At 44.4% G+C, this 14,466-nt stretch overlaps 1 protein-coding gene across 1 annotated transcript in view; it reads left to right on the forward strand.

Annotated features, from left to right (window-relative positions):
* NSG2 (neuronal vesicle trafficking associated 2) overlaps window positions 1-14,466 on the forward strand; it is a 54,560-nt gene that overhangs the window by 24,813 nt on the left and 15,281 nt on the right. The window contains exon 3 of the mRNA XM_035105312.3: window positions 2,365-2,484. Coding sequence (XP_034961203.2) covers window positions 2,365-2,484 — 120 coding nt within the window. The remainder of the gene's footprint in view (window positions 1-2,364; window positions 2,485-14,466) is intronic.

Genomic DNA, 14,466 nt, shown 5'->3' on the forward strand with positions numbered 1-14,466 from the left:
TTCCTGATTTAAACTCCCAGACTTGCTGCTGCTCTCCCATCTGATGGAAGTAAGCAGAGTGGGCTGCTCTCTGCAAGCCCTCTCTCTTACACCACCTTTCATCAAAGAATCACAGGGCAAGTTACAAAGTATGAGAGGAGATTCCTGTCAGTTCATCCTACTTAAATCTCTCAGCATACTTACTTCTCTCTCTCCCCCCCTCCCTCTTTCTCTTGCTATCTCTCTCTTGGCAAGGTGAAACATTGAAAATGACTTCCTTGTTGATAAGTCCTAGTGGTTCACTCCTTATCAGTGCTCACTTTAAGAGCTCCTTTTTCAGAAAAAAACGAAAAAGGATCAGCAGTCACTCCTGTGAGTTCTCAGTTGTAGGTGAGAAGGGTGGGCTACTGACAATAAGAGATTTTCCGGCAGGTGGGTTTTAAAATGATTCAAGTGTTTGGAACAAGGTGAAAGCAAGTAGCCAGCCATGCTGCTGAGGGAGGTTCTTATGAACAACACTATGTAAATCTAGAACACAAATCCTGCATGGAAATCTAAATACTTGCTTAGTTATTCACACAGTGGTGTTCATTGCTGCTGCTGCTGCTGCTGCTGCTGCAGAAAAAGACTTTATCCTCTCAAATATATTTAATATTATTTTCCCTTTCAGCTAAAAATGGGCTCCCAAGGTGACCCACTGAAATCAAAATGCAATACAAAACACAATGAAGACCTGGGAAGCATGTGTGTATTGTACAAGTGAACCAAAATGACCCATTAAGGCTGGCTGCTCTTTGGGGTGAGGAGTCAAGGAATATGGCAGACAGGACCCAAATTAGTTTTAAACAAGAGCAGAGGAAGAAGGATCTATATCAGGGATGGGGAAGCTTTTTGGACCTGAGGACCACATTCCCTTCTGGACAGACTTTCCAAAGTCACATGCCAGTGATAGGCAGGGCTAGAGGCAAAAGCGAGATGAGCCAAACATGCAACCTTACCTTTGAACATTAAGCTAGTTTCGCCACACTCTCATAAACCCATCTCTATCTTCCATCTAGACAAGCAAGTTCAGTGACATGCTCCAACCAGGCAAAAATACTTTGGGTATGAAACAGGGAAGGCTGTTGCTTGTGGAGAGGAGGTGCAGCCTCGGAAGTATTCTGAGGGCCGGACAGAAAGGTATGGAGGGCCGCACCTGCTCCCCAAGCCTGCGGTTCCCCACCTCTGATCTATATGGAGCCTTAAGGCTTAAAATGGAAGATCTCTGTTCTCTGACATCTTTCATCTATGAATTTCTGCACCTCTGGTCTCTATGGAGGCAGGAAAGGCACAGTGCAAAGAGGCCAGGATATGGTTTAGTTGCACTACATGTTATGGAGGGGAAGAAGGGGACTCAGCAAAGAGGCCACCATCTCCATCAGTAGCTCCTTGTAACGTTTGGTTCCAACCTTAATCAGACTGCAAATTATCAGTGCTGTTCTGGATTCAGATTGCTAAAATATCCACAGAGGGCAGAGCAGTAAATGAAAAATATACAATAGGATGCAGTTTATTAGGAGGGCAAAGCTGGAGATGACAGATTATTACTACATTTGCACCCCACCTTTTTTTCTAAAGAGCAGAAGGTGGCATAGATGATTCGCCCCTCTTCACTTTGTCTTCATAACAACCTTGTGAGGTTGGATGCTCAATGAGATACAGTAACTGTTCCATGGTCACCCAGTGAGCTTCAGGGAGATAGGTTTTTGAGAGCAGGTAGATGGAAAGAGTCAGTTGGAATGATGCTTGTTAGCATTGCCAAGTGGTTGCAAGGCTAGCGCCACAATCTGGGTCACAAGTAACTTGAACAGCATCAAGAGTGTGGGGCACCGAGATCTCCCATGCCCCAAATTGCCCTGGCATGCTGTTTCTGCATAGCTATCTGGGGGAGAGGAGAAGCAGGCTTCTGTTGAGTCCTAAGCAACAGGCTTCCTCAACCTCGGCCCTCCAGATGTTTTGAGACTACAATTCCCATCATCCCTGACCACTGGTCCTGCTTGTTAGGGATCATGGGAATTGTAGGCCAAAAACATCTGGAGGGCCAAGGTTGAGGAAGCCTGCCTAAGCAGATCCTACCACATGCAGGATGCTCATGCACTTAAAACATCATTAAAACCTCACAATTCTGAAAGACAGAAACACAAACACTCCATCTTTCAGAATTGTAAGGTTTTAATGATGCACTCAGTTGACCTCCTCCTCCTTCCTTTTTAGAAATAAAAATTATGATGATTGCAGTATGCATGAGGTTATCTGAGGAGAGGGTTTGTGGGAAAGTAACATTTATGCCAACAAAACCATGCTTGCTTTGTTCTGAAAGCTTAAGGTGTCAACATTTGCTCCTAGGTGATTGTGAAAACGAGAACAGAATATCAACCAGACCAGAAGAACAAAGGAAAACTCAGAGTGCCCAAAATTGCTGAATTCACAGTCAGTTTCACTGATGGTGTAACAGAAAGATTAAAGGTAAGAAATGCTAATTGCTAACTGGCTATATTCAGTGCTAATTACCATGGAATAATTAATAGACGACAGCTGCCTTGATTCTGGTTTTAAAATAGCACAACTTGGTCCCATAGTGCATTATGTTGGGGTCACGGGATTAGAGTTCTCAACGTGATTTGGTTCTTTGGATTGATTTTCATTTTCTTACATTTATATCCCACTTTACTTCCATTGTGGAACCCAAGGTAGTGCACATAAAGGGTTCTCAGGTGGCCACTCTTCCAGGCACCGGTCAGACCTGTTCTTCCTTAGCTTCAGCTTCAAGTTATCAGCCTTCAGCCCATACTACCGCTGCGCAAAGTGGAGAGGAGATTGGATCAGTCATCACATGGGGGAAAGTGGTTCAACCCTCCCCCCCACATACTGTGGCCCCAGCTACTAGCTCCCTCCAGCTGCTGCTAGTCACAGAAGGGGGAGAATCATAGCTGTCAATTTTTCCCTTTTTTAAAGGGAAATTCCTTATTCCAAATAGGATTCCTCGCAAGAAAAGGGAAAAGTTGACAGCTATGGGGAGAATATGAGTACAAAAATGTATTGTGTGTGGCAGGGGAGAGGAGAATTGACCCTTCTCCCCCTGCCCTGCAACCCTGATCCAGATTGCCCCTCCCTTTGGCTGCTTTTTGAAGACCAAACTGACAATGGAAGCAAGCAAGGATCTTGTAGCACATTGGTGATGACATAAGTCTTTGTGGACCACAACTAGCGTTAACAGATACATTGCAAGATCCAGTCCCAGAACTCCAACATAATATGACATGTGGCCCTCAGTGAGGTGGTCCAAGGTGTTTGATTTTGCAGCCCTTCCCAAACATGGAAAGCGAAAGGTTCTTGGCTTTCACAACACACTTCCAGAATGTAATTGTTTCGTGAAAGAGCCAGACATTAGCTCTAATGTCGATCTTACAGATGCTTTTCAGAGCAGGTGGGTGGGTGATCCAATGCGGAAACTGTGTGTGAAAGTCGGGGTGGGCCTTTTTAAATGGCCAGGGAGCAAAACCAATTGAAGCCTGCAAGCTCAGTTGGCCCCGCCCCCTGAGGAGCGCCTGCCCCAGAAGCTGCCTGCCATTGGCCAATTTGGCAGGTGGTTAGGATCAATTCTCCTGGCTTGCAAAGAAGCCTGTTTTTGACCCCTGCCAACCAAGAGAAGCCTCTCGCAACCTTCCTCTGCTGGGCCAGTGTTTGGGGCAGCCAGTGGCAGCCTGCAATGCTGTTGGTAGCTTTAAAGAGGTAAGCAGACTTCTCTGACTTCCTTTATCCCATAATCGATAGTAAAACTGCCAGAGCAAGGAAGGTTCCCCAGTTCCCCTGGTGCTCCTGCAGATGATGTCATAATTCCTGCTCTGGAAAAACACACACCCTGGAATTGCACTTCCCTGCATTCCACCTCCCCTGCACTGCTGCTGAGATCAATGAAGCATCAGATTGAATACAGAAAGGAGTTCTCCCTTTGCTTTTTTATGAGTGCAGTGGTGGAATCAACTCTTTCCCCTCCTCAACCTGACAGTTTCATTTCCAAGCCCTTTCCTTTCTCCATAGTCCATATGATTTCTATTCCATGCCTCTCAGCGTCACTTATTAATCGCCCATCAGAGCAACTGCCAGCAGATAAGGTTGTAAGCTTCTCCTGCCTGTTTTTCATAAGGCTCACATGCACCATATTAACTTTGCGGTATTATTTCCTGACCAAAATGAGCTGAGATAATAGATTATATTTTATTGCCTTCTGTACTTCTCCTGTACTGAATCCAGTGCATATTTTAGGCAAGTTATTAAATATACTTCCCTCTGGTTATGTGCATATCTATTATCGAGAGCTGATGAAATCATCTTGCATTTGTGTTTTTGTAGCGGGAAGGAAAAGAGTAAAATGCTTAAGCTTTATTAACTCAGCTTTTGGCGATAGATAGATAGATATAGTGGTAGAGGCATTACAAATGTGATCATCATATTTTCTGTTGCTGGGTGGATGCTCTCTCAATGGCCCTCCAGTGAGCAATGTACTAGAAATGTCATTTTCACCTTCCTGTAATATTACAGTAAAATATGAAACGCTTATACACACACAGAGTCCTATGCTCAATGGGAGTTAAAATTAGGAGTTTATGGAATTCCATCCTTAAGTTATGCTTACGTGCAGCTCCAAATCATTTCCGGGTCTTGTAAGAGAATCCTGAAAGACTGTGTTAGTAGAAGATAAGAAAGGAAGGGACTTGCTTCTGGCTTTTCCTGCCATGCCACTGCCAAGTGAGCAATACCACTTCACGGGATCAGTGATGTAGGAATACTGCCTCTTCTCTGTTACCATGAGGGGAAAGGAACAGCTGACATATTATGCTTCACCTCTTCCTGATGAGCTGCTGAAGCCTTTCCCCCTCCCTCTTTTGAGAAAATGGTTCCCAGGGTTCTCTGCACTCTGCAAAATATTCTGCACCAAGAAAAGCTGCATTCAAGCCTGTCTGAAATATGCAAATCAAGACAAATGTTCAAATTTGCTTATTTTGCATAATGTACTGCAGTGTTCAGGTCGGAAGGGCAGGAACTCTGGAGGGTATTCATGCTCCCCTGACTTCTGGAGATCTTTTTCAAGCTCCCTGTGCATTCAGAAATTTCAGCTGATGGTATGCATGCATTGTCAAGCATATCTCTGCTTTCAGAAGCATTCCTTCCTTCCTTCCTTCCTTCCTTCCTTCCTTCCTTCCTTCCTTCCTTCCTTCCTTCCTTCCTTCCTTCCTTCACCAAACCTGAGGCTTTGCACTCACTATTACAGGGTGTGCTTCATGTGCACATTCCATGGCATAGACCAGGCACCCCCAAACTCGCTCCCTCAGGTGTTTTGGGACTACAACTCCCATCATCCCTGACCACTGGCCCTGTTAGGTAGGGATGATGGGAGTTGTAGTCCCAAAACATGGCTCCCTTAACCATTGCCTCCAAACAGCCTGACATACAAGAATGGCTATATCTTTTATTTAGAAAACTCTAGCCTTCTCAAAAGCAAAGACAGGAACCTCAAGAAAAGCTCCCAAAGCAATAATGTGATAACCAAGCGTCTCCGAGAGCCTTTCATGGCTAAGAACGGCAGTTGTAGAAGAGGAAGTAGGTTTTCTGCCTACCCATGATGCAAATTGGCACTTTCGTTATATCTCGGTCTATTGACTCTGCTGGAAGAAGAGCTTGTGGAAGCTAGGGAGGCAAAGTGAGAGGGTGTTTGCTTTCCATTTTGCTTTCTTCCAAATATTTTGTGTACAGCTTTTAAAATTCGTTTGAAATTAGTTTATATGGTTTAGATAAAAAGAACGCCAACAATAAAAACACACTTATTTGTATTAAGAACTTAGCAGCTTTTAAAACCAACATAAAGCTGATTGTCCAGAAAGAGAGAATTCCATAGCTGTGGTGCTACCACTGAGAAGGCCCTGCCACCGGTGTCTCCTCTCCTTGAATCTCTGCTAAAGATGGGCCAGAGAAAAGGGCCTGTGACCCTAATCTTAAGCTGGTCCTTAAGCTAACCTGATCCCAGGCTATTCAGGCCTCTGGTTGTTAAAATTTAAGACCAACATTCCCATTGACCCTGGAAACAAACTGATAACCAATGGAGTTAGTGCAAGATTGATGCCACGTGCTTCAACTGCCTTTTTCCTGCCAGCATTCTGGAGGCTCCCTTTTATACCACTGTCTTTAAAGGCAGCCCTGCAATGGTCTAGTCTGGATGTACAGAGGCAGAACAAAACATTACAAGAAGCGCGAGACCGCTGCTGAAACAGGAAGCTCTGTGTCAAATTCTTTACTCCCTGCTCCACAGCACCTAGTGCAACTTGCCTCGATGTCATTACGCTATGTGCTTTCTCGTCTCCCCTTCACATCATTGGCTGCCCCTACTGGGGGCAAGGAAATAAGCAGTGTCACCACGCAAGGACATGGGCTAAATTGCAGTAGAAATTACAAAGAGGGAGAGGAGAAACTAGCAAAAGGCTGTTTTCAGTAGCATCCCTCTCTCACCCCTGACTCCTGTTCCAGGACTAGAAAGGTAAAACGGCAAGAAGGAAGTTTTGCTTTTCCTGGGAGGGTTGCTGCAGGAAATTTCAGAACTGTATGTGCTTGGTTGTTGTTGTTTAGTCATTTAGTCGTGTCCGACTCTTCGTGACCCCATGGACCACAGTATGCCAGGCACTCCTGTCCTGCACCGTCTCCCGCAGTTTGGTCAAACCCATGTTCATAGCTTCGAGAACACCGTCCAACCATCTCGTCCTCTGTCGTCCCCTTCTCCTAGTGCCCTCAATCTTTCCCAACATCAAGGTCTTTTCCAAGGATTCTTCTCTTCTCATGAGGTGGCCAAAGTATTGGAGCCTCAGCTTCACGATCTGTCCTTCCAGTGAGCACTCAGGGCTGATTTCCTTCAGAATGGATAGGTTTGATCTTCTTGCAGTCCATGGGACTCTCAAGAGTCTCCTCCAGCACCATAATTCAAAAGCATCAATTCTTCGGCGATCAGCCTTCTTTATGGTCCAGCTCTCACTTCCATACATCACTACTGGGATGACCTCTATTCTGTGCCCAGTGGCAATCATTTATTGAATACAGTGGTACCTCAGTTTACAAACACAATTGGTTCCGGAAGTCTGTACTTAACCTGAAGCGAACTTTCCCATTGAAAGTAATGGAAAGTGGATTCATCCGTCCCAGACAGGTCCGCGGAGTACTTAAACTGAAAAAACAACAACACCAAGAACAACCGAGGCGTACTTAAATCGAGGTATGACTGGAAGCTAATGAATGATTAGACATCCTTCTATCATGAAGAGACTGGAGTTTTCCGTAGAAGGGAAGCTTGCGCAACTGCATCTGTCATCCATCTAGGATGGCACTGATATGATCTCTTTAATTGTGGTAGCATCTGACAGGAGCTGTTGTCCCTAGGCAACTGCTGTTCGCTCACTCTTCCTCTTGCTGAAATCTTGTGTAATTTCTGCTGCTTGTCACTTTTGAAATATGATACTATATTTTTCTTGTAGCTCAGCTCAATTATAGAGCATCCCGGAACTTTGACCAATTACACTGCAATGGCATGACTCATCTTGTACATACATTATGACAAACATCATTGCTACTCTGCGTAGGTGGAGTACAAGAAAATGATGTTAAAATGACATTAAGGCCCAGCCACCAATGCCCCAAAGTAATTTCTTTCATTGCTGAGTTTGCCCTGCAGAAAGGCATGTCAAAATGTTCTTAATTTAGAATTCTTTACTCCTGCGCGCTGCAAGAATGCACTTGAAAAGGCCGTCTAGAACAGAGATGGGGAAGTGAATAAAGAGAAGTTTTTCTCCCTCTCTCATAATACTTAAATCCAGGGCCATCTGATGAATCTGAACGTTGGACAAGTATCATTTTGACTGTCCTGAATCTCCCTTCTTCACGCAGAGCATAGTTAAATGAATTCACTCCCGTAAGATGTAGAGATGGCTGTCAACTTGGATGGCTTTAAAAGAGGCTTAGAAAATTCATGGAAGACAAAGACCTATGGTGGCTATGTTCTACCTCCACTGTCAGAGCGATAATGCTTCTGAAAACCAATTGCTGGGAATCACAAGTAGGTAGAGTGCTGTTGTGTCAGATTCTGCTTCTATATTTCCCACAGGCATCTGGTTGACTAGTGTGATTCTGGATGAATGAGCCTTTCAGGGCTCTTAGTATGTTGGTCTCTAAATCCCACCTGCCTTAGCCACATGGCCAATGGTCAGGGTGCTCAGAATTGTAGTCCAGCACCATCTAGAAGGCCATAGCTTCCCCATCTGTGCTGAACAAGGTTTTTCCCCTCAAAAATGGTCTACTTTACAAGGAACCCATTGAACAAGCCAGGCTGAACATGCAGTGAACATACATTGGATACTCTGCAGTTGTTCATCTTACTTGAATCACTTTGGAGTTACTTGGTTTGGTTTGGGGTGCTTGAAGGTGTTTTGAGTCTTTTGAAAGCAGTTTCCTATGGTTCCCTGACCAACACTCCAGGGTTTAAACAGAAGCCAACAGAAGCCTTTGATTCCCTTGACCCTTTGCATTGCAAGGGGTTGGACAAGATGACCCTCAGGGTCCCTTCCAACTCTAAAATTCGATGATTCTATGAGCTGAACACACAGGCAATTTAACTGTGCTGTTAAGCATCACCTTTACTAATCACTACACCCTGTCAGAGCTGTTCTGTCAGCCTTGGTCTGCCCAGCTCCATGGTTTCTTGAATCATTTGAGGTGACAGCCTGCAGATTCCAGCCTTCAAAAGTACCTATTCTGGCCTTTTCCTGTTCTGGATCTTTCTTTCATAGAAGCCAAATAGTCAGTCAGTCCTCTGAACTTGATGTAAACAAAAGCCACAGAGTTGGGACAGATGGGAGCAATGGACTGAGACAGAATTTGGGGACAAAGAAAACTCCCTTGCCTTGAATCAGACCACTGGTGCATCTATCTCAGATTTGTCAGGATTTCAGACAGGGTTCTCTCCCAACTCTAGCTGGAGATGCCAGAGACTGAGATTGCAAGCAAAGCAGATGCTCCATCACTGAAGGGTTAAAAAGCCCTTCCCTCTTTAGTGTTTGCTGTTCTGACTGGAGAGAAGCAGAAATAGAAATAGCCCGGTATGAGTGAATTTTCCAGAGTCTTTTGCTTCAAACCAGGTTTCAGGGGGTGTCCTGAGCAGCATGATAATAAGCAGGCATCTCTTTCATTCTGGTGTATGTTTCTGCCCTCCCATCTCATTTGTTAGGATGTTGAACAATGCTGGTACAGTACCCCATTCAGGCATCCTTCAAGGGCGAACAAAATGGATGAGTCAATTATATAAGGAAAATACCCCTGAAGTGCAGGCTTGTGTGTTTTCATTCTGTCTATTCAGTGCAGCTCATTTAAGCAAATAGTTACAGGCTCAGGCGACAACTGGTTCATGGTAGGAAAATAAGTTGACGCCAAGCCTCGTGCCCAATGTATTTGAGGTACAGAGATACATATCGGTGAAAAATCCTGTTGCTTCCGGAAGAGGGCATAATCAAACAAGCATAGACGGTCCCTTCCCACTTAGGTGAATTGTCAAGCTCAGTTGGGTCACTTAAGCACAGGGGTTGTGTAATGTGTTCCAGTTTTTCCAAAATTATTCTAGGAAAGTTAGGGGCAAAGGGAAGGGTGGTGAACGGCACAGAAAGGGCAGCGAGGCTACTGAACAGTAAAAAAACAAAAACAAAACCTGATCCAGTAATACTTTTCCTGTTCTTTTTACTTCCTCATCCAACACATTTGTGGGTGACATTTGTTGCCGCGAGGTGTGAGCCACTGGCTTTAAAAGGGGAATAGATATGATGGATAGATCAGCCAATGGCTACCAGTCACGATAACTAAATATAAATTTTCCATGTTTAGAGGCAATAATCCACTGAATACCCATTGCTGGGGGCTATGACTTTCATGCCCTACCCATGGAGTTCCCAGGAGCACCTGGGTGGCCACTGTGGGAAACGGAATGCTGGCTTTGATGGGTCACATTCCGTGCACTTTTTTTTTTTTTTTGCAAAGCAATGCTCCTAATATAATGTGTTATTGTATGTTATTTTCAATAGTAAATATGTTTTTGTACGCACTGCTTGGCTGGTGAACTGTACAACAATATTTGGAGAAGTGCAAATTTTGCAGGAGGGCTGCATGTTGGTTTGTCTATTGCTTCGGAAAGTGTGAATTAGGTAGATTCACATTTAAAAGTGAGGTGAATCGAATTTCTGCCCCATCCATAAAGCAGAGGCTGTTGCCACAGTTTCCATGGCTTAGACTGGGTGGCCTTCAGATGCCCTCCATGCGCCTATAACAGTGTTTCTCAACCAGTGTGCCTCCAGATGTTTTGGGACTACAACTCCCATCATTCCTGACCACTGGTCTTGCTAGCTAGGGATGATGGGAGTTGTAGTCCCAAAACATCTGGAGGCACACTGGTTGAGAAACACTGGCCTATAATAATGTGTTCAGTAGAAGGGAAATTGGTGTACTGTCTGTGAATTCAGCTTTTTAAAAAGTTCTGCTTCATGACCCATGATGAGATACATAGAGCAAAGTGCATTTGATTACATCAGCTTTTTTAAAACAAACAAACAAATCTAAAACATACTTCAGAGTACTGCCTTTGATTTCATTTCAAGTGAAAAGATCACTGGCTTTGGGATGGAGGAATGATTCCTCTGCATTTTTGATCTGTGTACAAGTTTCAGGCTTTTCCAGGGCTCTTGATATCGAGGCCCCACTTCTGACGGATGTTGTACTAAATGTCAGAGGCACATGAACAACTGAAATGTTAAAATGTGATCTGAGGACAAAAACCCCTCAACCTCGGAAAATTCATCTTGGATTCGTATAGTTGCTTTGGTCAAGCCTAGCACTTGGTCAGTGTGGCTCGATGCCACAAATCAAGTCAAACATTTGTAAATTAGCAGTCATTCATTTTTGTGTTCCTGTTTTAGCTGATTCAGTGCTGTGAAGATGCACTCCCACCCAACTGTGTTCTAAATGGATCTTTTGATTTCATAGCTGCACTTTATTGTTTTATTGGTGTCATGTTTATTCTCACCCTACCTCAGCTGATTTGTCTTGTAATGCACACAAGGAACTTGTGTTATCAGTTGCACGCACGCACACACACACAACCTGCAGATTTAACCTTGTTGAATGTGAACCCCTTTCATGGCCAATGGTCAGAGTTGATGGAAGTTGTAGTCTAGCAACACCTAGAAGGCCACAGGTTCCCCACCCCTGCTGTAAGGTTTCTGAGGCATTCATGGGCAATGCCCCTATTTTCAAGATGCCACTGAAGGGTGCATACTTGCTACTACATCTGTGGCAGCTGATCTGTGCTGAGGCAAAAGTTCAGTCTTCAAGTTGAGCGTGCTCTGCTCAGGCCTCCTACTTGTGAGAGTTGCGAACAGTATGTTTGAAAGCTACTCTGTTTGATTTTTGCATAGCATACTTAATTGTATTTCATTTGCGCGAGGAAGAAGGCACTGGCCTTTGAAAGTTTATGCCATGATTAATGTGTTGGTCTTTAAAAGGTGCCACCAGACACTTTGCTATAGATCACCCTTGCTGACTGGATTGTGGTGACTGCCGATTATTTCCCCTTCATTTTATTACTATTATTTTGCAGCAGCAAAAGCTTAAAATGGACTCCTTTCAGTAATTAAATCTGAGATTCTGGGAGATTGAACAGCAATGCACCAGCAGCCAGATGTTGCAACTCATGAGCTTCCCTCGTGGCCACAGAGGATTCTAACTTCCCTAGACGTTTCTTTGTTGAGCTGTAGTCACTGTTGCATCTCAAAAGGCTCCTTGCAGCTCTGAGGCTTCTGTTAATGCAAAATCCCAGATGTAGCGAGGGTGGCAAAGGGCCACATTGCACAAGCGGATGGGAAGTGATGAGATGTCGCTCATGAAAGGTCAGCAGCAGGATGATATGCCCCTGTGCAGTAATCCCATTAATTGAATCACCTGCTCAAATTAGTGATTTGAAAGGCAAGTCAGCTCCAATTTTTCTCAACACGCTTCCCCTTCCCTTTTTCCTAATGATCCACTTTGTTTTAAAAAAAAGATAAAGCTTTTCTGCACCTGGGCATTAATTGGGAACAGTGGCAGGAAATTCTCCGCAGGAAAAACAACAGATGCTTTTGCAGATCCCAAAGACCAGAGACCCTGACGTTAGGGAGCAAACTGCATTGTTCACATATTGAGTTCAAACTACTCATCCGCTTGTATTAAATCTAAAGGATATGTAATATTCTTGTCAGCTACATGCATTGTAGACACTTTCCAGAGCCGCAAAAGTGGTCTTGGAGGAAAGCAGCTTGTAATAATGACAACAAAAAGACTCTCTGATATTATCTCCTCCTAACAGTTATTAATTTTTCTCCTGTTAATAGTTACCAACACTGCCACAGACATTACTGTGAGTGGCAGAAATAACCCTTTGATGCATGACGACAAGTCAGCTTCACAGAGATCCGGCATATTTGCATATTTCACAGCAAAAGTCACATGTCAGATGGACAGGGTCCAGCTCTGGTATCCGTCACACCAACCACACCACATTCACACCATGCTGAGGCAGCTGCCTCAGGCACAGAAACCCAAGAGGGGGTGCCCCCATAGAGGCCCTGCCCACCTCTGCCACCAGCAGAGAAGCAGCACCAGTAGTGGGGGCCATTTCCAGTGAAATCGCACCCAGAGCTCGCAAGAGCTCCACAAGATCTTTTTTTTTTTAAAAAAAATATTTTTATTAATTTTCCAATTAAAACCAATTATATCACATTCAATATTTCAAATTATACACATATATATATCAATCAAACCGAATGTTATGCCAAATCATCTAAATAATTTATTTTTGGGTTCCCATGCTTCAAGAAATTGGGAATTCCTCGCAACTGTCCACTGCCGTCTTATTTCTAAAGTTCAAATCGTCCTCCAAGCTCATAATATTCCAAATCTTCCCCTTACAGTCACCTAGATGTTTTCCACTTTCATCCGATTGTTCCAGCTGCTGAGATAAATGTCAAGAGCTCCACAAGATCTTGTGGGATCTTGCCAGAGCCTGTTGTCGCTGCTGCTGCTACTTTGTGGGAACCACCATGTGATCTGGGTAAGGGAGGCTTCGGGGGAGCGGTGATGGTAGGTTGTTTGGGGTGGGGGTGTAACACCTTCCAGTTTTGCCTCAGGTGGTGAAACAGAACCCACCATCCCTGATCCAATAGTTCCTCTTTGGCCATTTGCCTCCCTCTGCCTAATGACAGGGCCGGTCCTATCCTCATCAGGCTGCCTGACTCTTGTGCTCAGACGCTGCTTGCTGGTTTCCCACAGGCCACTGTGAGGCCAGGATGCTGGACTAGCCAGCAGGCTCTTCTTTGGTTTGCATGTTCTTATAGCTGCCTTTTTGACTTTGCCAGCAATGCTGCTTCATCCAGCCTGCAAGCCACTCTCTGCTTTTCACTGCAGTATCCAAGTGTCCAGCTGCATTGTGGGAGTAGGAGGTGAGACCCTGCAGGAAGCAACTATGAGATGCTGCTGCTTTGTATATATGTTCCTTGCCTCTTCCTAGTCTGTAATACTATGATGATAAAAGCATGGCCACTGCACCAGGCCTAATGGTCTACCTGTTGCCTGCCCAGGAGGCATAGGATAGCAGTCTTACAGAATCGTAGAGTTGGAAGGGACCCCAAGGGTTATCTAGTCCAAACCCCTGCAATGCAGGAATCTCAGCTGAAACATCCATAAAAGATGGAGTATTGTTGGAGCAAATGATCTCTTAGATCTGAACAGACTCCAGGGCTTCTAATTCACCATCACCCAAAATAAATGTTGACTTCTCTCTCTCCACCCTCCTACCACAGTATGGGTGGAATAGGAATAGCTCAGGAATAGGAAAATCAAACCCATTTCTACACTAAGAAATCAAATTTGCTAAGTAAGTTTAAAATGTGAAACTGTACCTACACAGTGCTCCAATACTTTGGCCACCTCATGAGAAGAGAAGACTCCCTGGAAAAGACCCTGATGTTGGGAAAGATTGAGGGCACTAGGAGAAGGGGACGACAGAGGACAAAATGGTTGGACAGTGTTCTCGAAGCTATGAACTTGAGTTTGACCAAACTGCGGGAGGCAGTGGAAGACAGGAGTGCCTGGTGTGCTCTGGTCCATGGGGTTACGAAGAGTCAGAAACAACAACAACAACAACAACACCTACACAGAATATTTTTGTAATGCAACCTAGCTGGCTAGATGTAAAGTATGGACCACTTGGGGGCAGGGAGAAACCAGTAGTTCGCTTAAGAAAATAATGTGCCCAGCAAAGAATATTTGCAGCCATACTGACACTGTCAACCTTCTCCTTCAAGCCCACAATACGAGAACAGATTGCAGGAAAGCAAA

The sequence above is a fragment of the Zootoca vivipara genome, chromosome 2, assembly GCF_965207765.1.
Source record: "Zootoca vivipara chromosome 2, rZooViv2.hap1.1, whole genome shotgun sequence".
NCBI lineage: Eukaryota > Metazoa > Chordata > Lepidosauria > Squamata > Lacertidae > Zootoca > Zootoca vivipara.